The sequence below is a fragment of the Pelodiscus sinensis genome, chromosome 14, assembly GCF_052426305.1.
Source record: "Pelodiscus sinensis isolate ZL-2025 chromosome 14, ASM5242630v1, whole genome shotgun sequence".
NCBI lineage: Eukaryota > Metazoa > Chordata > Testudines > Trionychidae > Pelodiscus > Pelodiscus sinensis.
The window spans coordinates 38,839,384-38,863,563 of record NC_143065.1 but is presented as its reverse complement, the minus strand read 5'-3'; the positions used below and the strand labels follow the sequence as shown (position 1 = coordinate 38,863,563).

At 41.7% G+C, this 24,180-nt stretch overlaps 2 protein-coding genes across 17 annotated transcripts in view; one reads left to right on the top strand and one right to left on the bottom strand.

Moving 5' to 3' along the window:
• The window catches only part of ASB7 (ankyrin repeat and SOCS box containing 7), a 50,593-nt gene extending 49,320 nt beyond the window's left edge, over window positions 1–1,273 (bottom strand). For 4 of the 6 annotated variants that reach the window (XM_075896944.2, XM_075896948.2, XM_075896943.2 and 1 more), the window contains exon 1: window positions 1,010–1,270. The gene's annotated coding sequence lies outside the window, so the exon portion shown is untranslated. Of the gene's footprint in view, window positions 1–1,009 lie in introns of all 6 variants that reach the window. The other 2 variants (XM_089782081.1, XM_075896949.2) reach the window with 1 other exon arrangement.
• On the top strand, window positions 1,239–23,869 carry LINS1 (lines homolog 1). 11 transcript variants are annotated; one of them, XM_075896939.2, is made up of 9 exons: window positions 1,239–1,329; window positions 2,064–2,156; window positions 7,278–7,392; window positions 8,532–9,098; window positions 9,187–9,276; window positions 12,090–12,231; window positions 13,518–14,114; window positions 20,928–21,096; window positions 22,652–23,869. In XM_075896939.2, the coding sequence occupies exons 4-9, from the start codon at window positions 8,673–8,675 to the stop codon at window positions 23,541–23,543; spliced, it is 2,316 nt and encodes a 771-aa protein (XP_075753054.2). In that variant the 5' UTR covers window positions 1,239–1,329; window positions 2,064–2,156; window positions 7,278–7,392; window positions 8,532–8,672; the 3' UTR covers window positions 23,544–23,869. The 11 variants fall into 11 exon arrangements, with proteins under 11 accessions (XP_075753054.2, XP_075753055.2, XP_075753053.2 ...); XM_075896936.2 differs by lacking the exon at window positions 1,239–1,329 and adding an exon at window positions 1,347–1,484; XM_089782080.1 differs by lacking the exon at window positions 1,239–1,329 and adding an exon at window positions 1,379–1,400.
• The last annotated feature ends 311 nt before the right edge of the window (window positions 23,870–24,180 follow it).

Sequence of the window (24,180 nt, the reverse complement as noted above, 5' to 3'; positions counted from 1 at the left end):
ATTGGCTGCAAAAAGCGATATTAACAAACATACCAATATCTTTTTTTTTAAACAAAAGACAACTTACTAGCTAGTTAGTCTTAAAAAAAACCTGTAACTAAAAAAAAAGCAAAAAAAACAACAACAAAAGACAACAACAGGCAAAGCCCCTTATTTTTGTTTCTATTCTTATTTAGGGCAAGTAAAAAATAGGGACAACTGTATGTTATTATTGAGTCTAAAAAAAAACCTACATAAATTATAATGATCTGGACATGTATGTGTGTATGTTTCTCTTCAGATCACATAAATCTTCCATCTTTTATTTATTTTCACTGAAGTTAAATATTTTAAGGAAAATTTTCATAGTGGCCACCACAAAAGTTAGTGGCCACACTATGAGGCCTCCAAAAATTTGCTGAGAGAACCCCAGTAGTGGGGAAGAGGTTGAAAGGTGGGGAAGGGAGCAGCGCACAAAACAGGGAATTTCGAGGCATTGAAAAGAGACCAGCGGAAAAGAGAAGCGTGAACCCCCTGTAGTGCAGTGACGGGGGCGGGGGATTAAGAGAGGGGCATAGGGCAGATTTGCTCTGCTCCATAACAGTCTTGGGAGCATGACGGGGGCAGGGGATAGTGACGAGCGAAGAGCACGTCCCCCTCGAAAGAGTCAGCGAGATGAGGGCGATGGGAAGGGCTAGTCTCCCACATAGCAGAGCCTCGGGGACTTTGGGCCGGGTGGGGGGAGATAACCTCCCCCCCTAAAGACCGTCTCAAGGGAACCATGGGCCAAAGCGGGGGGGTGGCCCCCAGCCCCACAGCGGGAATACCCCTCCCCAGACCCTGTCCGGGGGGGATGGGCTAGTGCCCCCCCCCCACTCTCAGAGGAGCACGGGGCTGCAGACTATCCCCCTCCCCCACACACCGCAGAGTCCCATGGGAAGGGGGCGCAGACTCGGGGCGGGGGTGGAGCGCTCCCGCGGCAGGCGCCCCCCTGACGGGGTCTCGGGACAGAGCGGGCTTCAGCCGTTACCTGTCTCCTCCTGAGGGGGGCGGGACCGGCGGTCGCTCCGCGGCCGCTCCCCCCACTGGCACTGGCTCAGGAGTGGGGGGAGCCGCAGACCCAGCCGGGGGCGTTGTGGGGACACTTTACACTGACTGAGCCGCCCCCCTCCTCACTCCGGGGTCACTGGGCAGGGACTGACCCCCACCGCAGCCAATCCGCTGCCGCCGCCATAGCTCCGCCCCGAGCCGTAAACCACCGCCGCGCCGGGTTGGGTGACTCCGTTTATCTCCCCGCCCAGTGCCGTAAAGCGGGGTGGGAAGAGGGGGGGGCCCTTGCGACAGCTAACGGTAAGGGCTGCTTGCGCTCGAATTTGTCCTGGGAGAAGTGGGCCCTCCCGCGCCCCGTCTCCGGAGGGCGGGTAAAGCGAGGCGGTTGCCTAGCAGCCCTGGGTGGGCGGGGCGCGTGGGCGGCGATGGCTGAGCGTGGGACCTGAGGCGGCTCGGTGAGGGCGGCTGGGCCGGGAGGAGGGGGTTGCGCTGGCGGCCGGGCTGTGGAAGCCCGGAGGCGTTGGCGGGAGGGGATGAGGAGGCTGGGCCGAGGGTGCGAGGAAGGGGGAGGGGAGGTGTGGGAAGCAGGAGGCGGCGCTGCGGGGGGAGCTGAGGCGCAGCCTTTGGGGGCGGGGGTTGGCTCTGCTCTTTCGCATCCCGATGTGGCCTGCACGTTTTGGGGCTGGAGGATGAAAACCACTGGGGGGGGAGTGAGGCAATTTCCCCCACTGTGTGCTGATAATTATGGCGCTGCTCAGCAAGGATATTGGCTGGGTGGTTGTTTTTTTCTTCTGTAAGGACCAGCCGTGAAAAAGTGACATTCTAAATTCTAATCCGGAGGCAGACGGTGGGAGAGGTAATACAGTTTGTTGGACCAATGTTCTGTGGGTGAACGAGACCAGCTTCCAAGCTGGTTTCCCAGACCTGGAAAAAACAGGTCTGTCTAAACTTTGAACTTGAAGGTGGTCTTTTTCACCCACAGGAGTTGGTTCAATAATAGAAATGACGTCACCCACCTTGTGTTTCCTATCTAGGAATCAGCCCGTCTATAACGACACTGCAGACCATCAGGACAGCAGATGGTTCACACCTCACAATTGGTGGAAAGTGTTTGCACAGACAGGAAGGTCAAACTGTGATTTACCTTGGAAATATTTATTCCCACGCAGAGACCGGAAATATTTATTCCCACGCAGAGACCGGAAATGTAACAGTTTTTAAAGGCAAGCCTATAAGCTAAAAACCCCCAACTCTCCACCCGCATACAAAGTTAAGAGAGCCAGAGTTTAGTTTATACCTCATGATTTAAGTGTGGATCTTCCTTGACGCAAACAAAAGCCTTTCAGTGAAATTAGAGAATCCTCATGCCCCATATTTCATACATCAGAGTTGCAACCACCATTGTTTTCTGTTTGTGAAGACCGCAATTAAAGAGAGAAGCTTTCCATGCAATAGTATTTTAATATGATCTACTTTAATGAAGTTGAAAGTAAAACAAACATAGTGTTTTAACAGGACTTTCCTTTAATCATGATTGTGAGAAACACATGCTTTTTGGCTAATTGTATTATGTGAGTCATAATATACCATCCAGCTGCATGTCAGCTGTAATAAAAAAAAACACTTGCAACTTAAGATGTAGTCTGAGAATGTAGAAGATAATGTGATTTGAAAACAACTGTTTCGTTAGTCACTATCAAATGAGTGATGGATTTTTGTATATAGGACTTAGCTTAAGTACTCCACACTGAAAATGTATATTGACTTCATAATTCCATTTTAGAGATATTGTGGAGTTAGTGACTAGCCATTGACTTACATGTTTTATGGTATTCCTCAAAATTTATTGGCCTCAAATAAACTATTTTCCATGCTTCCTTCTCTGATCCCTTCCCTTCTTTTCCTTTAGTGTCTCTCTTCCCTTGCTTTCTATTTAGGTAATCCTTATTTATCAACCCCTGTGATTTGTATTTAAATCAAACCAAAACAGTAATGAAATTTACATGATGTTTGACAATCATTATGTTACTCATGCTGCTTGTAAGCTATATCTCTTTTTTCTCAATCTTTTGTCTCGTCTGTTTACATTACAAATTCGTCATCACAGGGATTGTGTCTTATTCTGGGTCGTTCTGTTGATTGGCTTCTAGGAGCTGCCATAATATTAGATATAATTGGAGTACATTATTCCTTACGTATCCCTACTGTCATACTGCTGTTACTCCCTTCCTCACCTGTTTAGTTATCTGCCATGCTGTCTTACTATAGTTGAATATATCTCTGTTGTCCTCTGGCATCTCTTCTTTCAAATTCACCCTTTAAAACCTATCTTTTAAAGCAATCCTGTCCCACTTTGTAATGATCACCACTCACTTTTTCCTGACCTGGTATCCTATATTTTTTTAATCTATTTTAGATTGAGGTCTTTGAAACAAGTGGCATGGTTTATTGAAGTTTGGTAAAGTACTATGTAAATTAATGGTGCTGTAAAATATATAATCTGGGAAAGTGCAAGCACTAGTGTATTGGAAAGATAATATTTCATAGTGCTAGTCCTAGAAGAGTTCTAAAGTTGATTGACCCTAACAGCCTCATTGCATTGTATTAACTGGTACACAAGAGAGCCATTCATTTAACATTTAGGGAAGTAATTCAGTTTGGTCCTGAGTGTATTAATAAATGTATGTGTATTTGTTTAGGTAAAGAGTGTTGTATAAAATAGTCACAAATAAATTTTATGAGTTTTCAGATAATTTTCTATCTTAGGTAGAATTCAAAGTATATTCCACAAATGAAGGGTAAATATGTAGCCTGAAGTATCAGATTTATTCTTAATATTTAAAGTTCAGGCTTTGTGAACTGATAGAGGTCCCTACAGTAGCCTCACTGAAATTTGGTTGAGGAACATTGTAAGGTTCTAAAACTGCAAGTCAACAAGTGCTGTGGAAGGATATTCTCAAAAATACATGGATGTCTATGTAAATAAATGCATGCTACCATAACGTTTATAGTCCATTGTGGATTGTCTTATCTTCCAATCCCAATTTTAGATTCTGCCTCAGAGGCAATATGGTCTAGTTATGGTAGTCACTGTCAGGACACTTGGATTATATACTTCAATCTGTCACTAACTTGCCACATAACCTTAGCAAATCACTTTATCCATCTATCTCTTAGATTCCACATATATAAAATGGGAATATTTGCTATCTTTGGAAAGTACTTTGAGATGTTCAGCTAAAAAGTACTATATATATGCTGGGTACCACTAGCTAATATTTTAGCAGCCCTAGAAATCAGGCTTATGGCTTCTGGAGTTTGGCACCCAGAATTAGAGACTAATTTGGAAAATGTAGATGTTAACTAATGCAGTTACATACGCTTTGTTTTATTCTGTTTATGAAAGTGAGGGACCAATTCTTATTAGACAATTTTTCTATTAAGCTGTCACCGTTCTTGTCTGTCTATCATGGGATTTTCAACTTGCCTCTCCTGCACACAGGCCGACCGTCCCCACCAGCTCCTGTAGAAGTGATCTGCTGCCTGGCTCCCGCTGTAGCCGAAGCAGCAGGCCGCCCCTGCCAGTTCTGGCTCCCGGTCCCCTGGCAGCAGCCCCAGAGTTGGAGGGAGGGCAGCAGCCCCAGAGTTGGAGGGAGGGTAGTAGCACCAGAACCAGGAGGGCAACAGCCCCAGAGCTGGGGGAAAGGCAGTATCCCCAGAGAGTTTGTGTGTGGGGGAGAGAAGGGGAGCTAGCAATCCCGCAGTGTGTGTGGAGGGAAAAGACCAAAAAGACAAAAATAAAAAACTAAAAAAAAAAAAAAAAGACTAAAAATAAAGATTGGATGGCTAACAGTTAGCAACTACCTTGAATCATACTTAGCCATCCAGTCTTTCTCCTAAATTGGTAGCGGAAAACTTTATTTTTACTCCTTTGGTACACTTTTAGAAAGATTGTCTTTTTTTAAACTTTTTATATATTTTTTTCAGTATTTGCATATTACTCCCATTGAGCTTATGTGCAATATCTGGTCATTAATCTCCATTTTTTTAAGACAAAAGGAAAAACTATGTACTACTATAAAGACTAACAAGATGGTTTAATAGACGTTGAGTTTTCATGGGCCAGACCCACTTCCTCAAATCATATTCTGAAAGAGAATTGGCATGACCATATATACCAAAGGAATACTGTGAAAAAAGTGAACACATTATTAAACTGACAAATCAGATTTAGAACAGAAGGTGGGGAGAGAGGGAGGAAGGGAAGAAGGGAATAGCTGTTTATAAGTCAATGAATGGCTAATCAGGGGTGATAAGTGGGGAAGCTGTCTTTATAATGTGTTTAAAAAAAAAAACAACAACAAATGGTCTCGTAGCACTTTATAGAGTAACAAAACATGTAGATGGTATCATGAGCTTTCATGGGCACAGCCCACTTCTTCAGATACTGGAGTTATGAGTAGGGGGTATGAAAACTTGGATATTAACTTGAAACTGGTCTATAGTCAGGCCCTTAGGTACAATCGCATCTGCTCTAATCCCACTGACAGAGATCAGAAACTTCAAGATCTCTACCGAGCATTGGTAAATCTCAATTACCCACCGGGTGAAATAAAAAAACAAAGCGGAAGAACCAGACGAATACCCAGAAACCATCTACTTCAAGATATGCCCAAGAAAACCAACAACAGAACACCACCTTTAGCCCCCAACTTAAACCCCTCCAATGCATTATCAATAACTTAGGGTTAGGTCCTAGTTCGAACAAGGGTGGCTAATGTAGTCATTTGAACTTACAAATGAAGCCTGGGATTAAAATATCCCGGGCTTAATTTGCATGTTCCCATGCGCCGCTAGTTCGCACTCCCTGCCCACGGCTGCCCGTGACTACACGCAGCACGGGCTAGGTAGTTCAAACTAAAGCCCCTAATTTGGACTACTGTTACTCCTCATTTCCCTTGCAACAAACTTGTTGCCAACATTGTCCACATATTTACTCTGGTGACACCATCATTAGACCTAACCATGTCAGTTATTCGGTCAAGGACACACATTCCTGTTCGTCCAGAAATATAATTTATGCCATCATGTCCTTCTGCTATGTATATTGGACTTCTCAGACACTTTGCCAAAGAATTAATGCCCACAAATCAGACATCTTCACAAGGAAAAACCTGTCCGTTTGCATTTCAACCTACCTGGAGTTAGTCTTAATGACCTTACTACATGCATCTTACTTCAATGTGTTACTTTTATATGTGTTCACTTTTTTTTATCGTATCCCTTTGGTATATATGGTCATGCCAGTTTTCTTCCACAATTTGATCTGAGGAAGTGGGTCTGGCCCACGAAAGCTCATCACCTAATAAACCATCCTGTTAGTCTTTAAAGTGCTGCATAGTCCTGTCTTGTTTCTTGCTTCAAAGAGACTTTAACAGCAGATTACAGAGAGAAACTTCAGAACTTTCATTCATGCTTAAATTTGACACTTTATGAATGGGCCTTAACAAATGCTAATTACCTTGCACATTATAAAGACAGCTTCCCCACTTATCACCCCTGATTAACCATTCATTGACTTATAAACAGCTATTCCCATCCTCCATCTCCCTCCCCCCACCTTCTGTTCTAAATCTGATTTGTCAGTTTAATATTGTGGTCACTTTTTTCATTGTATTCCTTTGGTATATATGGTCATGCCAATTCTTTTTCAGAATATGATCTGAGGAGGTGGGTCTGGCCCACGAAAGCTCATCACCTATTAAACCATCTTGTTAGTCTTTAAAGTGCTACATAGTTTTTCCTTTTGTTTTAGCAAGATCAGATTAACACGGCTACCTCTCTACTACTATTCAACATTTTTTTTAAGAGTGATCCTTAATTTATTCTTCAAAAGCGGCGAGGAGTCCTATGGCACCTTATAGACTAACAGAAGTGTTGGAGCATAAGCTTTCGTGGGCAAAGACCCACTTCATCACGAAAGCTTATGCTCCAACACTTCTCTCAGTCTATAAGGTGCCACGGGACTCCTCGCCGCTTTTGCAGATTCAGACTAACACAGCTGCCCCTCTGATACTTGACACCTTAAATATTATTGTGGGTGAATATCTTAATCCTACCCTCTTCCCATTCCTTTTTATGTAGCCCTCCTAAATTGAATCTGAAGTCAAGTATAAGAAACCTGTGTTTTTACATCCTTCTCTAGAAGGAGAGTAATGTTTCTCCAACATTCTCTTTTTGTGTTTCAGATCAAAATGTGTCTTGTGATAACCTGCCTTCCACTTTGCCTTTATCGGTTCCGGAGAGCACTTGAATGTTGCAGTCATGTCTCTGAGCTCTAGAGGAATCTGCATCATAAGAGCAGTTAAGTTAGCCTATTTTTAATACAACTCTTTGGTCAAGAAAATGTTTTGGTGCCAGTCCTGCAAAGACTTACGCAGCTATCAGCAAGTACATTGCAAGATGAAGGCTTCACATTTAAGTTTATGAGAACACATTACGCAGGCAGATCTTGATGCTAGTGTATAATCCCACTGATTTCATTGGGTCTCTGTCTGGATCAAGGGTCTGCTCACCTGGATCCATTTAGAGAACGGGGGTCTTATTTTCTTGAGTTAAAATCCAGTGTGAATACACTGTTTTCCTTTTTTGAGTTTTGCTCATCCACCAGCCAAACAGCTTAAAACTCAGTACAATTAATGGCTTTAAAAGGGAAGTAGGTCACTTGCAGAAGCAAAAGAATATGCAAATTGGTATGGTTAGTCAAAACAAGCTATTGTTGAACATTCAAGCAATAAAAGTTTTGAGAAGAAGGCTGTATACCTTTTCTCTGCTGTACAAACATTCAGACATATTGACTATGCATCTTTATTCAAGTCTTTTTTAAAAAAATGTTTATTCATAGCTGGCAAAATCCAGGATGTTGTAGGAAAGGGAGCTGGCAATGCAGTAGGTGGCACTGTTCTCTCAAGTCTGAGTTTGTGCCCCTGCTTGCTGTTTGGAGGCACTGTGTGTTACAAGAGCTTTTTCATGTGAGACTTTAAATTGAGGTCTTGATCATTCTGAATGGCATGGTATTTTTGCCTGCTTTGCCAAATTGACTGAATAATGTCACTCTGACCGCCTACAATTCCTCAGAAGTTTCAAATGGCCACAGTAATTTTCATTCTTGCCCCATTTCAGAAGTATTACTGTACACCCAGTCCTGCATGACTCCATCCAAATAGCTTAATTCAGGATTCCTGGATTTGTGGTATAGCAAAGTTTGTGCTTTGGGATGTTTAGATGAAGAGTTTTATGTGGGTGTCAGTTATCATTCTTGCTATTTAAGAAATATTGTATTGAATGAACACTTGCAGTTTGTTTCTTTCCACTGATGTTTATTAACAGTAGTTTAATTTTACCTATGGTGCTCGGTAAATGATCCAAGTTCAGCTGTATCGTTCTGCTAATTTATTAAATTTAATAGCAAAAATGGTTTAATCTTGTTATTTTCCCCCTAGATACTCCAGAAGGAATGTCTTTATAGAGCTACAAATCCATTTCTTTTATTGGACAGAAGTAACTTCAAAAGTGACCCATAATGCCCACAAGTAATAAGTGAAGACATAAGGCATTCTTAAAAACATAACATTTTCCTCAAAATGGGAGATCTGTTTCTTCTTCTCCAGGAGCTGCATAGGGATGTGTTGGTAGGCACTCCTTTAACAAAGAATAGCCATGATTATGCCTATTTCCTCAATCCGTATGTTTCAACACAAGACTCAGCTGTAAGAGGTAATGAATCACATAATCAAATATGCCTAGAATCTCCAAAGTGTGGCTCTTGGAGCCATCAGGAATCTGCTGTTTCAGAAGCTATTACCCTTGTGACAGATAATAAATCTGCTGTCTTTGCAAACATGAACTCTTCAATGTTCTGCTCACGGGAAATGATACTGCTCCAGTTAACCTTGATCAAGATGATGATTGCCAAAATACAGTCCCAGGAAATTGAATTCAGCATAAGACGGAAGTACCGCGATATAATTACTGTTCTTCTGAAAGAGATGAAAAGTGATTCAAAATTAGTAAGCTTTTCTAAATATTTTCAAAACTTTCCAGAATACACTCACTTTTTACTTTGTAACTTACAGATTTTTTTTTACATGACTGCAGATTTGTCTGTGCAGCAGTTCTGATAAGCTGTTATCTCACATGGCTTCAAAAAGTATTGCCTCCCTTGTATATTTCCAGCTAAAGGAAGAGGTGAGTGTGTCAAGTTCCTGGGTGGACTTTGAGTTTGTATGTAACCTATCAAAGTGAACATGAATACTTGGTGGATACATTTCATCCAGTTTTTCTTAAGTTATTCCATCTAACCATAGCTGGCTCTCTACAATTGTTAAATTACACAGAATAGTCACTGAAAATTTTACAGTGTAATAGTTAAATTTTCTGTCTAGTGCAAAGCCTGCCTAAACAGGCAGTGCCTGTGGGTGAAAGGAGATACTGGAATCCTTCCATTCCCTGTCAGACTAGAGAGCAGTAACAGAGTTTTTTCCCTTCCTGCAACTTCAGATCTGTAATGTCTGTCTCCTGTGTTCCGTTCTTCCAAAAAGTGATTTTAGGCAATGGATCTGGTAGTTGCTAACATGACTGATTTGCAGCATGCCATGGCCACATCCCTCAGTAGCCTCCTGCTTCTAAATTTTGCTTTTTGTGCAACACTGGGCACTTTTTTTTCCTGAACCGTTTTCAGAAACAGTGTGTGAAAGTAATATGACGTAGTGTAGTGGGGTGGATCACACTGGAAGGGTTATATTTGAGAAGGTCTTGGGTGAGGTGTCATTTGATGAAGGAAAGGAGAGATGGTTGGTAGGAGGGGAGTCACGGGTATCTTTACACTGCAAGTGGGAGAGAGCTAGCAGGGCTTGAGTTAGTGTGCTAAAAATAGCAATTGTGGATGTCCTACCTCTGGTGGAAGCTTGAGCTCTCAAGGCCCCCCCTTCCCGTGGAGTTGAGAGCTTGAGCTTTTGCCCTAGTCAGAACATCCACAATCCTATTTTTAGAGCACTAGTTTGAGTCCTGCTAGCATAAGTCTGTCCACCCAGTAGGGAAAATTTGCTCCCACCTCCAGTATAGACATACCTAACAAGGCATGGAATGGACAAAGGGAACAGTTAGTGGCTCTGACAGTGATCAGGAGAATGTGTAGGAAGAAGTGAGGTCAAACATAGGCAGGAGCAACAAACTGTAAAGAGCTATGAATATTTCTTTTAATGTAAATATTCATCAAGCTTGTGGTTTTTGTTTTTAAATAAAATGCACTTAATCTTATGTTGTGTCGTAAGGATGGTCCCTTCAGGCAATGTTCATTGTAGAATATCAACTATACAGCTTGGTGAACTTTATAAATCTTAGGCTGTGTCTAGACTGGAAAGTTTTTCTGCAAGTTTTTGCGGAAAAATTTGCCAACTGTCTACACTGGCCGCTTGAATTTGCGCAAGAACACGGACGATCTAATGTAAGATTGTCAGTGTTCTTGCACAAATATTATCATGCTCCCGCTCAGGGATAAGCCCTCTTGTGCAAATACAGTGTAGACAGGGGAGGACTGTTTTGCGCAAAAAAGCCCCGATGGCAAAAATGGCGATCGGGGCTTTCTTGCGCAAAACTGCATCTAGATTGGCACGGATGCTTTTCCGCAAAAGTGCTTTTGCGCAAAAGCATCTGTGCCAATCTAGACGTTCTTTTCCGCAAATGCTTTTAACAGAAAATCTTTTCAGTTAAAAGCATTTGCGGAAAATCATGCCAGTCTAGACATAGCCTTACTGTATTTGAAATTGAAGTCCTCCAGTTAAAAAAAAAAAAAAGCCGCTCACCAGTTCATAACTAATAGAAAACTTTTCCATTTTGTGTTGTCTGAATGTCCCACTTACCAAAACTTCCTGTTTACTTCGTGCAACAACGTGAGTGAGGTAAAGTCTTTAATTGGACCAACTTCTGTTCGTGAGAGACAGTACCTCACCCTCTAATATCCTGGGACTGCCAGAGATACAACTACTATGTTTATATATAGGGTCTACAGTATGTGCCCAGTCACAATTTCTGTTGATGGTATTGGCTTTCAGAAATATATTTGTTTTTAATTCTTCTTGCATAGGGATCTTAAAATGATAAACCCCATTAATTCAGTTTCTGTCTTGTGTCTCAATTTGCTAGTACACATTGTATCTCGCTTAACTGAGACTCTCTGGTTTGGCAACTTCTTTGGTCCGACAGGACCAGGAATGTTCCTGGACCACAGAGCTCAGGTAAAAGGAGGTCGATCTCTGGTGCAGGAGTGTGGCAGAGGGAATGGTGACTCGGGAGCCTCCTGCAGAGGTGGAAATATGGAGGGTCGATCAGTGCAGTGGACAGTTCTGCTTCCTATGGCCAGAAGGTAGCAGGGGTCAGTAGTGGCTGCAGAGCTCCAGCCCTGGCAGTGGAGGTCGGGGTCCGGCCGCGGCAGTGGAGGGAGCCACGGCTGGGCAGGCAGCAGCGGTGCTGGGCTGGAGTCCTACCAAGGTGCAGGAGTTCAGCATGGGCTATGTTGGGAGGTACCTCCCCTGGTCTGGCAAATCCTCTTGTTCAGGACCGGTCAGGTTCCAAGGGTGCAGACGAGGGAGGTCCAACCAGTAAGAAAATAACTTGTACGTGTGCAAAATAGTTAGGCTGTGTTTTCTTGCAAACAGTTCCTCACGTTTATACTATTACCAGCCTCTACAAACAAGAAAAGTGGGAGCTATGGGTTGAGTTCTTGCCTCTGCTGCAGTTCTTTTGTGGGACTTTGGATAAATCACATATCCTCATTTTACATATAGGAAAACCAAAGCCTGATGAAGTTTTTTGCTTACCAAATGTCTGTTGTGCATTTTAATATTTGTAAAGGGGTAACAGGTTCTTTAGAAGTGCCATGCAGTTTGACTATATTCTGTCTGTTCTTCGTTCATACCCACAACTTTCATTTAAACTGTTGTCATTGTGTTAACTTGCTATATACAACCATGCACAATGATTTTTTTCAATTTATTTTTTAGAATACATTTAATGTTACCTGGCTCACTTTTTGTTTGAAGACATTGTCAGACTTCCCTAAGAGTGATCAAGTAGCAGAATGTCTTTGGATTCTTAGAGCTATTATTAGAGACATTTTGAAAGATAAAGATTTGCAGAAAGCAGGTACTAAGAATTTTTAAACGTTAATATACTAGTCTCCACTAGGGGGCGGAAGGCTACTTACTATACTTATTTCAGAGCAATCAGCTGCTTTAAAATAATAATACTATTTACTTTTTCATGATACTGTGGGTTTTTTCATTATGAAAAAGTAAAAAATAAAAATACAGTGCCTTCAGTACACATTGAATTTGAGAGATTATCATGATTTCCTCCTTGCTGCTGTTTCAGTGGTGAAAAGTTTTAAATCTGGTAGTGCGGTTTACCCGGCATTGCTTGGATCATTGTTAATTTGGTTTAAAAAGATAAAAATGAAAATGTCCATGCTTCATTTTAATCATTGCTCTGGGGTGGGGCTGGGGAAGAGTGGTTCAGTATACAGACTACCTTGGGGAAAGAGGACTATCCCAGCCCTCTCACCGCAGCAGCTTGTTGTGGCCAAATGAGAAGCGCCTCTTTATGGTTGCTGCAGCTCCAGTGGGCACAGCCAGGGGAAGGGTGCATATCCCCTGGCTGGGGCAACTCCAGGTTCATCTGTCCCCTGGGCTTCTCATCAAAAGTGAGGAATGCAGTTAATTGTGCACTTCCCTTCGCTCCCTGATAAAGGGGAACAGCCAGCAATGTCTCACCATATGAAGGGAGGGTAATATTATCTGGCTCACTTTTTGTTTGAAGACACTGTCAGACTTCCCTGGCATCAGGGGTGTGGGAGGCTTGGGGCTAGGGCAGTTCCAAATAGGAAGGTGCACCCCCAGCCACCTCCTTTCATTTGCCTGGTAATTCCGTGACTCTTCTGTATGGTTTTATAAGAAGTAATCCCATTCTGGGCACATCCCCTTTTCCGGGCACAACCAAACTCTTCTCTTGGTTTAAATTATGATAAAAAGACACTGCATACTGAATTTAGTGGTCCTAGTTCTTCCCATTGTAAGAGGAGTTGTTGAACGGGCAGACTCTCTCAACTTCAGGCCGTCCTCCTGAAGATACTTTCCAAAAAACTTGGACTTTATAGCGAAACAACTTAAAGCGGGGAATTTTTTTCCCCACAGCTGACTTCCATTTAAGCAAATTAGTTGTGTTTCACACGACTTATAGTGGGGAACGGGAGGACTTATAACGCATCAGTTCCTACAAACGTCAATGACTTTAGTGTGGTATGGATGTATATCAGGGCGACTCTACAGTGGGGATGCCCTGTATATAGTAGATTACATTGTACTGTAGGAATTCCATTTCAACCTTGCTTAATGCTTTTTTTTTTTTTTTTTTTTTTTTTTTTACTGTTATAGACATACTGAAGAAGGTTTTTACTCCTCTTGATACTGCATTTGAAGGATTTTACAATTCCATTTTGTCTCATCGTTTAAACAGCTGCCAAGATACTTCATGTTTTAAAGCTGAAAACAACTTGATTGGATTTATAGATTTTCTTGAAGTTCTTGTGGCCTCAAGAATCCAACTAGGGTCACATTTCAAATGCCAAAGAATTTTATTTTTTAATACATCTTACATCTTGGACCTCACTTGTTCATCCATTCATTATTTTATCAAGAAGAAATTCATTATGCTCCTTAAAAAAAGTCTACTTTATAAAGCTGGTGAAGATTTTGTAAGTGGATCATTACCCACTTTATCCCTACAAGATCCTTATTTGTATAAGGATATGTTAGCACTGGCTAACATTGTTTTGCAAGCTGTGAGTTTAGGGTGGCTGAATCAAATACCTGTTTCTGGAAAAGCCAGCTATTTTGGAGGCAATGAAGCTCAACCTGAGGATAGCATCCACAGTGGTCCTGACCAAGTAATCCTCAGAGCCTTAAGTTTGGTTTTACTTAAAGCTTTAGAGATCAAGTTCCAGGACTCTATTAAAGCAGCTGAAATAAAAGGTAATGTTCAATTTAAATTCATTAAGAAGCATGCATTCTAAATGTTATGGTTATGGTTGATTTAGGCAATTTAAATGTCTTGGTTGAGCTTTCAGAGCCTTGCACACAGTTCAATTGCATTTTTTTGAGTGTATGTGTGTAACACAATTACTTCTAAATGCCACATCCAATCAATTTCAGGGAGTAAGTGACCAGAACCCTATTGATTTTGGGGAAAATCAGAATATTGAAAGAGTGAACATAGGAACCACTTGGGGCTACTGTTATTGACTGATGACATCTATTAATACTTTGCAGCATAACCATACTCCTTCTGTAGAGTGTAATAAGTTGGCACCCTGAATGACAGAAGATAAATAATTGCTCTTCCTGCTGTAATCCCTGGGGTAAATAAATCACTCATCAGGGCAGCTAGAGGCATAGCAGAGAATCATACAATCATAGGTCATGAAAGGGCCTTTGGAGGTCAGGCACCAGCTAGACTAGGGATGTTAAATATTGGTTAATTGAATAGTTGATTAACTGAATGAATTCTTATCGGTTACTCAACTATTTTGTAGTCACCAGGGGTGAGGTCAGCAGCCAGTGTGCTCTGGCCCAGCTCCCAAGGAGCCCTCTGCCACTCTGTGCTGCTGCCTCTGATATAGAGGCAGCAGCGCGGGGTGCCAGATGGGAGCTGGTCTGAAGGGGAGCCAGTTTAAAAAAGAGCTCCGCTCATGAAGTGGCTGCCTGTCATCCCTCACTGTTGCCTCTGATACAGAGGCAGCAGCGTGGGGTGGCAGCAGCCGCTGTCCAGAAGACAGTCTGAGGTTCTGGACCTGGTGTAAGTTGAAACTGAGCTGTGCTGCCTGCCCACCTGGCTCCTAATACACTTTAAATGCAGAGTTGCAGCAAGGTATAGGTACCAGGCCCGGCAGAAGCTGGGACTAATCTGGGCTGCTGGTCAGCCTGCTAAAAAATTTGCTGGTGGGAGGCAGGAGGAATGTGTGTAGGAATCTATAGCATTAACCAATAAGCATTTTCTAATTGGTTATACAATACATCCCTAATCGACTATACAATACATCCCGTTCCTGACAGTTCCCTAGGCAATTTATTCCAGTGCTTAACCACCCTGATAAGAAAAAACTTCCTATGTCCTAAGTGGAGTACTTTGGATTTGTCCTTATTAAAGCTCATCTTGTCTACCTCAGATCACTTATCCAGTTTGTCCAGATCATTTTAAATGTTAATCCTATTCTTCCAAAGTACTTACAATCCTGCCATCTTGGTATCATCCACAAACTTTATACCTTTATTTTCTATGCCATTTAGGAATGTGAAGGGTTAACCGGTTGCCCAGTGAGCATCACCCTTTTAGTTACTGGGCCCCTGTGTGGGGCCACCAGCTGGCAGGCCGCAGCCATCTCCACACAGTTGGTGGCTGGGGATGGGAGCAGGTCTGGGCAGCCAGCCACGCCTATGTGGGGTTAGGAATAGGGATGTTACACAGCGTGTAATTGAATAGTCATGTAACTGCATCAAATTTTAGCAGTTACACGACTGTTTGATGCGGGGGGGAGGGAGGTATGCATGTAGTCGACAGGTTTAACTGATAAGCCTAGGCTTATCGGTTAATCATGTAGTCGTATACACATTGATATCCGTAGCTGGGAGCCCCCACGGGCTGGCAGCTGCCTCTACCCCTAGAGCTGTAACCCAACCTTTAACTGATTAATTGCGATTTCATACCTCTAAGGCCGTTATTTAAATCAGGGGTCGGCAACCTTTCAGAAATGGCTTGCCAAGATTTAATTTCTTCACTTCTATTTACAGGCCTGCGTGCCATTGATACTTTTTAAAGTCTATAATACTCCTACTTACATTTTAGCAGCTTCATTAATAAATAAACTAAGATGCAAATCTTACCATTTAATGTCATCCTTGGCCTCACTTTCCCTTGCTGAGTTCTCCAATCTCAGGCTCATGATTTGATACTTTAAAGTAGCATACAAGCCTCTGTCTCCAGCGGTGCTCCATCAGTGATGATGGCAGAAAGAACAACAGCCTGATCTCCCACTGCAACAGCCGCCTCCCCAGCACTCCCATGTCACACTGCAGCCCCAAATCCAGCCTTACTCAAGGCTAAAGCTGGGGCCAGTGCTATGTGATGACTTCCCAGCTGTCTTCGGTGGCGGCCCTGAAGACACCACAGCCACACAATTCTGGCCCCGCAAGTGCTGCTGCCATGGCTATGCAATTCCCAGCCAGCCCCAGAGGCTGGAGGCACCGCTGCCGCAGCCACACAATTCCCAGACTGGCCCTGGAGGTGCCGCTACCACAGTCACGCAGTTCCTGAGCTAACCCCGGATGCTGGAGGAGCTGCTGCCTCAGCCCTAGCGCTGCCTCTTGTCACCTCCGCCAGGCGTGGGGGAAAGAGGAGGGCTTCAGCAGCAGTCTGAGCTCCCTGCTGCATGCAGGAGGAGGGGAAGGCTGAGCTCCCGTTGCATGCTGCTCAAAATCAGATCGCATGCCACTTATGGCACGTATGCCATAGGTTGCTGACCCCGATCTAAATCATTGATGAAAATATTGAACAGAACTGGCTCCAGTTCTGATCCCTTCAAGAACTCCACTCATTATGCCTTTCTAACATGGCTCTGAACCTTTGATAACTGCTCTCTGGGAAACGTTATGCAGTCACCTTTATAGCAGGTCCATCTAGGTTGTATTTCCCTAGTTTGTTAATGAGATGGTCATGGGAGCCTATATAAAAAAGCCTTATTCAAATCTAGATATATCACATCTACCACTTTTCTCCCTTCTCCACAATGCTTGTTATTCTAAGAAAGCTATCAAGTTGGTGTGACATATTTGTTCTCAACAAATCCATCAGTCTGTTACTTATTCCCTTATTATCTTCGGGTATGTCTACATTAGCCCCCTAGTTCGAACTAGGGAGGCTAATGTAGGCATTCGAAGTTGCAAATGAAGCCCGGGATTTAAGTATCCCGGGCTTTATTTGCATCTTCCCGTCCGGGCGCCATTTTTAAATCCCCCTAGTCCGAACTAACTGCCCACGGCTACACATGGCAGTCAAACATTAACTCGAACTAAGTCCTTAGTTCGAGTTAACTGTTATACCTCATTCCACAAGGTGTAACAGTTAGCTCGAACTAAGGGCTTAGTCTAGGAAGGAGTACAGCAGAAAAGGATCTAGAGGTCATAGTGGACCACAAGCTAAATATGAGTCAATCGTGTGAGATTATTGCAAAAATGAAAACATTCTGGGATGCATTAACAGGAGTGTTGTGAGCAAGACACAAGAAGTCATTCCGCTCTACTCTGCTGATTAGGCCTCTGTTGGAATATGTCCAGTTCTGGGCACCACATTTCAGAAAAGACATAGAGAAATTTGAGAAGGTTCAGAGAGGAGCAACAAAAATTATTCAGTATCAGAGTTGTAGCCATGTTAGTCTGAATCTGCGAAAGGAACGAGGAGTCCTGTAACACCCTATAGACTAACAGATTTATTGGAGCATAAGCTTTCATGGGCAAAGACCCACTTTGTCAGATGCATGCATCTAAAAAATTATTAGAGATCTAGAAAACATGATCTATAAAGGAAGACTGAAAGAATTGGGCTTGTTTAGTTTAGAAAAGAGAAGATTGATAAGGGACATGATAGCAGTTTTAAATACCTAAAAGGATGTCACAAGGAGGAGGAAGAAAAATTGTTCTCCTTGACTTCTAATGATACGACAAGAAGCAATGGGCTTAAATTGCAGCAAAGGAGATTTAGGTTGGACACAGGAGCGGTCTGAGGCCGGCTGTGGCAGCTGGCGCCCTAGGTGGAAGGCGCGATTGGCGCCCCCGCCAGCACGGCCCTCAATGGCCATGACGTAATCATGGTGCGCCCCAGCGCCCTGCCATGTCATCATTGGGCACCTGGGCTGGCGGCGCCCTAGGTAACTGCCTCGTTTGCCTAGGTTCATGGGCCGCCCCTGGTTGGACATTAGGAAAAACTTCCTAACTGTTAGGGTGGCTAAGCACTGGAATAAATTGCCTAGGGAGGTTATGGAATCTCCATTACTGGAGATCTTTAAGAGCAGGTTAGACAGACCTTTCTCAGAGTGTGTCTACAGTGCACCATAATTTGAAATAAGGTATACAGTTTGAGCTAAACAAATTGCATATCTTATTTTGATGCTATTTCAAAATAGCTTATTTCATCATTTGGTGCTGTCTGCACAGTGCCAAATTTTGAAATAAAACACTCTTCCGAAATGCCACTTACTCCTCATAGAATGAGGCTTACAGGGACGTTGGAATAGCGAGCCTGAAATAGCGAGCCTGCTGTTAAGACTCAGGATAGCTATATTTGGGACACTCTTGTATCCCGAAATAGTGTTGCAGTGTAGTTGTACCTTCACAGATGATCTACATGGTACTTGGTCCTCCCATGAGGGCAGGGGACTGGACTTGATGTCCCCTCAACATCCTTTTGAGACAAGGTGTGGTCACAGAAAACTCCTTGTAGCTGCTTTCCAAAGTGCTGACAAAGCCACTTACTCACCTCCTTGCTCTCTGGGGCTTCTCAGCACCCTGTCCTGCTGGGCCAGATTTCCAGGTCTCCCCCAGCCAAGGCACAGAGCTCAGATCACCCCTTCACACACACCTCTAAGAGCTATACAGACACTAAACCGCTTGATGTCTGTGGAGAATGCAGTTTTGGGCACCGCTTCCAAGGAACCCACTGCTTGGCCTATGGAAGTAGGAAGGGTGTAACTAGCTAAAATAATTAAAATATTGGAGTAATCCTTTCACTGAATTTTAAGCTATATGTTAGGAACACAATTTAGGAACAGGTGGTTGATCATATTTTTGGGTTTTGTTTGAGGTTTTTGCTAAATTATAGACTTAAAATTGCTTAAAATCATGTAAATTAACCCTTGGTGGTAAGATACCAGATGTCCTAGTTGTACAAAAACAGAAATGGAATGATTCCTGACTTCAGTCTGAAAAGCATGTAGGATGATTGAATGTTCATGTTCTTTTTCTGAGAAGCAAGGCAAGCTTTTAAAAATGTAATTTAAGGGTGAGTGATATTGTACTATTTTACAGCAGTGATGATTCCCATATTGTAACAATCTTTGCGACATTAGCTTCCTTTCAGATAAATGGCGAGCCATACCATTCAATCCATAAAGCTTTTCCAATACAATCTAAGAAATGCCTTCTGATATCTAAGTTACCATTACTTTTTGTAGAAATGTAGAGCACTTGTTTGGAAAAGTAGGGGCCCAAATTTGGATTTGGAGAATTTTTATACTATGCACTGGAATATTGCAAAGATAAATCTCTCATCTAAGGTAGGTATGCAAGAGCTGGCCACAGAACTAGAAATCACATGGTAGTCATGGAAGAATCTGTTTCCTATTGTATCCTCCATGTGTATGTGGCAATGCAGGTGCTGCTGACATGCAGTAGATATAGTATTTAAAATTAAGTGGTATTGCAATCCAGAATGAGGGCTTGCAGGAAAATTTTATTAACTTACTCAATGTAATTTTCTGGCAAGTTTTGGTTTGTATCTCTCAATATTTATGTTCATTCAAAACAGTATGCCAACATACACTTGAGAACATGTCTAATCTTTGAAGAATTTTTTGAGTAGATTTCATTATGGTTATATTACCAATTTCATACATTTATATTTCCTGCAAAAGTTTAGGTCCCGATTCTGAAATTTGTTGATGCTGAAGAACTAGCCCCTTAGAATCTTTGGGTATGTCTACACTTGTATTTGATGGACAACGTTTTGCCGCAGCAAGTGGAAGTGTGAAGACTTATTTGTCAGCAGGAACATTCTCCTGCTGACAAAGCGAACCTCCCTAGTTAGGGGTGGAAGTATTTTGTCGACAAAAGTGTTGATTAAAAACAGTGTTCACACAAGCTGGCTCTTACCTACAAGACCGTGTCAACACAGCCTTTTGCTAAAAGCTGCATAGTGTAGACATACCCTCATTCTTTACACTTCACCAGATTATTCCTTTGTATGGGAGGGACCAGTGGGATAAATTAAAGCAAGGTGGCCTTATCGGATCATTGCATCCAGGGGATGAGGCAGATTATCTCTCACCCCTCTGTTTGCATTTGCTGGAGACCAGGACCAGTGGCGACATGCAGTCAAAGAGCCAATGAGAACCAGAGGCCTTAGGGCAAATGTGGAACTCAGGATTTCTGTGTAGATGGCTTTGGGTTTTTTACAGCTCTCCTGAAACCAGCAAGTTTTGGAGATGTTATCTCCCTGTTTATTCTTCAGTAAGACTGGGAGAGAGAGGGCTGACCCTGTCCTAACCCCCAACTATAAAGGTTCCCCTGCCTCACCTCTTATATGTGGTTTTTCTGTGGAAGAGAGTGAAAAGAGCCTAAGGATCCCATATACTTGCATATGTCTTTTAAATTGCATCAGTGTTAACTCTTCTGGAAGTTGTCTTGCACTTCAGCGGTGAAATCTGTATTTTACATTAGACTTGTAAAAGTTAATGTAAGACTTTTTACATACCGTATACAATATTTATGGAAAAAGTATTTTTTGCTTTTAGGGTGAAATGATTCTGCTGTTGGCTCTTAGCAAACCATTTCTAATTGCTTTGATTTTTGATTCCATAAACAGTATTATTCTGTAAGGCATTTGTCAATGCAATGCTAATTCAGTAGAGCTAAAGGATGTGTGCTTGGACAGCTGGGTTCATTGTTAATTTAAGGAAGTGTGTGTTTGGCTTTTTTAAATGACATTTTGCTTTTTATAGTTATGCTTTATGTTTTTAGCAGACTTGCAGAGTTTCATGTTCCAGCTGTTGATATTCTTGAAGCAACATTTGAAGCCTTTATTAAATGAACATTGTTGTGCGTGGCTTTCCATGGTCTTTATAGAACAAGATGATGACATGCTGGAAGCTGCTAAAACACTGTTAACAATTTATTTAAAGTTTGATAGGTTAGTATATATATGTAAATATAAGTTTCTTTGATGGGGCTATTAAGACAAATTAAACTACTTTATTGAGAACATAATAGTTTGTAATAGCAGTATTTTCTTATGATCATTACATAAGAAATAATACAAGAAATGCATTTTGAGCTATATTTAATGGATATATTGAATGGTTTTATAGGACCTGATATGATTCCCATTGACTTCACAATAGTTGAAATTCACTGGGTGCCTTATATTGCTGTTAATAGGTTTTTGGCTCAGACTCTGTGGTGTTGATGGTAGTATTTTTTATTACAAGTTCAATACTACCCTCTAAATTACAGTAGCTGAATTACCATAATTTGAGTGATGGTCAGATGCTGACTGAAAGTGTTTTGAACACTCAGCTTTTTGGAGAAGGATTTCATGTTATGAACAAAATTTAAGAATGAATAGAAGTTGAATCTAAGGATTGCTGTAGTGATCTGTTATCACATCTTACAGTAATGGCTTTTTAAGCACGAGCCCCATAACTTGCAGAAAAGTGGCAGTATTGATATCTAACTTACGTTGCGATATGTGCATTATGAATTAATCACGCAAACCCTTGTGTTTGATTTTTCATTCAATTTCCAGTACAAAGAAGGTAAGATGCAGACCAAATTTATGAAAAGAAACTTATCTGGGTGAATCACTTGCTGATTTCAAACTTATTTGATTGCATTATTGTTAGTAGCATCTGTTGTTAAATGTTAAGGCACCCAAGTTTGAAAATGATAGCCTTTAGCCTTAAAGCAGGGGTCACAAGCTCCCAGCCTGTAGGCCATCCCTGGCTGGAGCAATTGCGCAATCTGGCCTGGGAGTCGCAGGGTGGTGGTGGGAACGGATCCCTTTTCTGTCAGTTCAGCAGTACTCCCAAGCTGAATTGCACAACTGCTCCAGCTGGGGATGTCCTGTGAGCCTGGAGTTTGAGACACCTACTTTAAAGTATCTAACTTTAATGCAATAAATCTATTATTTAGGAACCTAAATAACTTTTTCCAAGATGTGTAGAATCTTGTAAATGAAGTTACCTTTATTAATGTTTTGCATTTTTACAAAAGCACGAAAAGGGTATCTAGTCACATGTTCAAGACACCTTTGACATAACTTATAATTACATATTAAATGGAGTATTATAGTTTACGCTAACTGAGCAAAAAAGTTTCAGATATATTAATATCATGGATGTTATCAGCTTAAATATATTTCAGACCAAGAAGGGAAGCAAATTCCAAAGCTGGCAGGCCCTCAGAGAGTCCACTCTTGGTTTTTATACTAACAGAGACTCTAGCTCTACCGCCACAGCTGATCTCAAATGAATTTTGCTGAATTAAATCTATAGATTGGAAAATCTTGCCTTTATTTTAGTAGGATCTGATGTGTATCCAGCTCAGCTCTCACATATTGCTGCTACCTAGGTAGTTAAAATTACTAAATAATGTTAAGCAAGAATGTTTTTATGGAAAATATATTCAGTAATAAATAGCTGTTCTATTGCATTCCATTCATTCTGTGTTTTGACTATTTTTTTCAGATTATGGCATGATGCAGCTGGTAACTTGTGCCTTGCAAAAGAAAAAGAAACCTGGATCTGCCTGACACATGAGAGTGGCTGTAATCCTCACTGTATCTTTTTATATTTCCTAAAAAGCATTGCATTTGATTTCACAGTTCTTCTTGATTTTTTGATTTCATCAGAAACCTGCTTCCTTGAGTACTTCGTAAGATATTTAAAACTTCTTAAAGAAGACTGGCATCATTTTGTCAGCATCTCTAACTGCTTTGCTATTGTGTCTAAAAGAAACGTGTGTGTTTCTTTTGTCACGTTATCCCACCAAGAAAAAATAACTTGTCTGACAGATTCGAGTTTGGAAAATGCTTGTTGTGATCCAGAACAACACACACTGGTATCTTTGGCTTCTTCCCAGAAGCCTTCTATACACATGGAAAAGCAAGGTGATGACCAAGTTCTAAAACCCAACAAGTCTAACTCATTGATATGCACTGATAACACCTCAGTATTGGATTGCTTTCAAAGCCTTGTTAATTATGACAGTTCAGAAGATTCTGAATTGGAATCAGCGGGAAATGAATGTTTGGCAAACATAAAGCAGATGCCTTTAAATAATCAAGGCAGTACAGAGATAAGGGAGGAAACTGTTCGTATGGACCTAGATGACAAACACCATACACTTGAATCTAAAGCATTGCCCCTGAAACAAAAAAGGTCTAATCCCTCTTCACCCATGGTATGTAATATATCCTCAAATAACCCTGTGCTTCTCAAATCAATGAAATGTTTGGAAGAATTGCAAAAAGCAATTTCTAGGTTACAGAGAAGAAACCTTTTCCCATACAACCCAGCTGCATTGTTGAAACTGTTGAGTCACATTGAGACAATCAGTAAAAGCATGAATCCACTATAAGGTAGTGAAGTGCTATTGTTGACATTTTGAAGTGATTTCACAGCACTGTGTGATGGAATGTTTCCACAAGAAGAGTGTACATTCTCAGAGACAAAATTCCTTTTAAACCTATCAGCGTGTTTAGACCAAGCAGGCTAAACTGGCTGCCAGCTGACACTTTGAAAAGAAAAATCTGCAGCAATGTTTAAGTACCCAACCTGTTGTCTCACGGTGCCAACCTTACTCATGGTATGAATGACAGAGTGAAGGTGAATTATTGGGTATTAACAAAATAAACAATCAGTAAGTTATTCACATAAAGACATAATAAAGTACTTTAACTTGAAGTGTAAGGTGTAATTCTTCCTAATGTCATTCTAACATTGTAAGCCCCAACTAAGTTATTAGTACGTTACCAACGCTGATGCAATGATAATTCTAGGCCCGCATTCTTAGAAGCTCAGCTGTATAAGAACTTGGGGGCAAGGTCAGTCTCTTCTATGTTTCTACAGAACCTAGCACAACAGGATCCTGATCCATGACTGAGAGTCTTAGGCATCGGGTAATAAAAAAATATCCCATTCCTCCACCTCTGTGCTTTAATTTAAAAAAAAAAAAAAAAAGCTGAACTAATACAGGTTCCACCTCTCAAGTCAGT

Excerpts from the sequence above, each read along its gene's own strand:
- LINS1 (XM_075896939.2), top strand. The coding sequence starts at position 8,673 with ATGGGAGATCTGTTTCTTCTTCTCCAGGAGCTGCATAGGGATGTGTTG. Across the intron at positions 9,099-9,186 it reads TGAAAAGTGATTCAAAATTA|ATTTGTCTGTGCAGCAGTTC; the intron begins GTAAGCTTTTCT and ends ACATGACTGCAG. Across the intron at positions 9,277-12,089 it reads ATTTCCAGCTAAAGGAAGAG|AATACATTTAATGTTACCTG; the intron begins GTGAGTGTGTCA and ends TTTATTTTTTAG.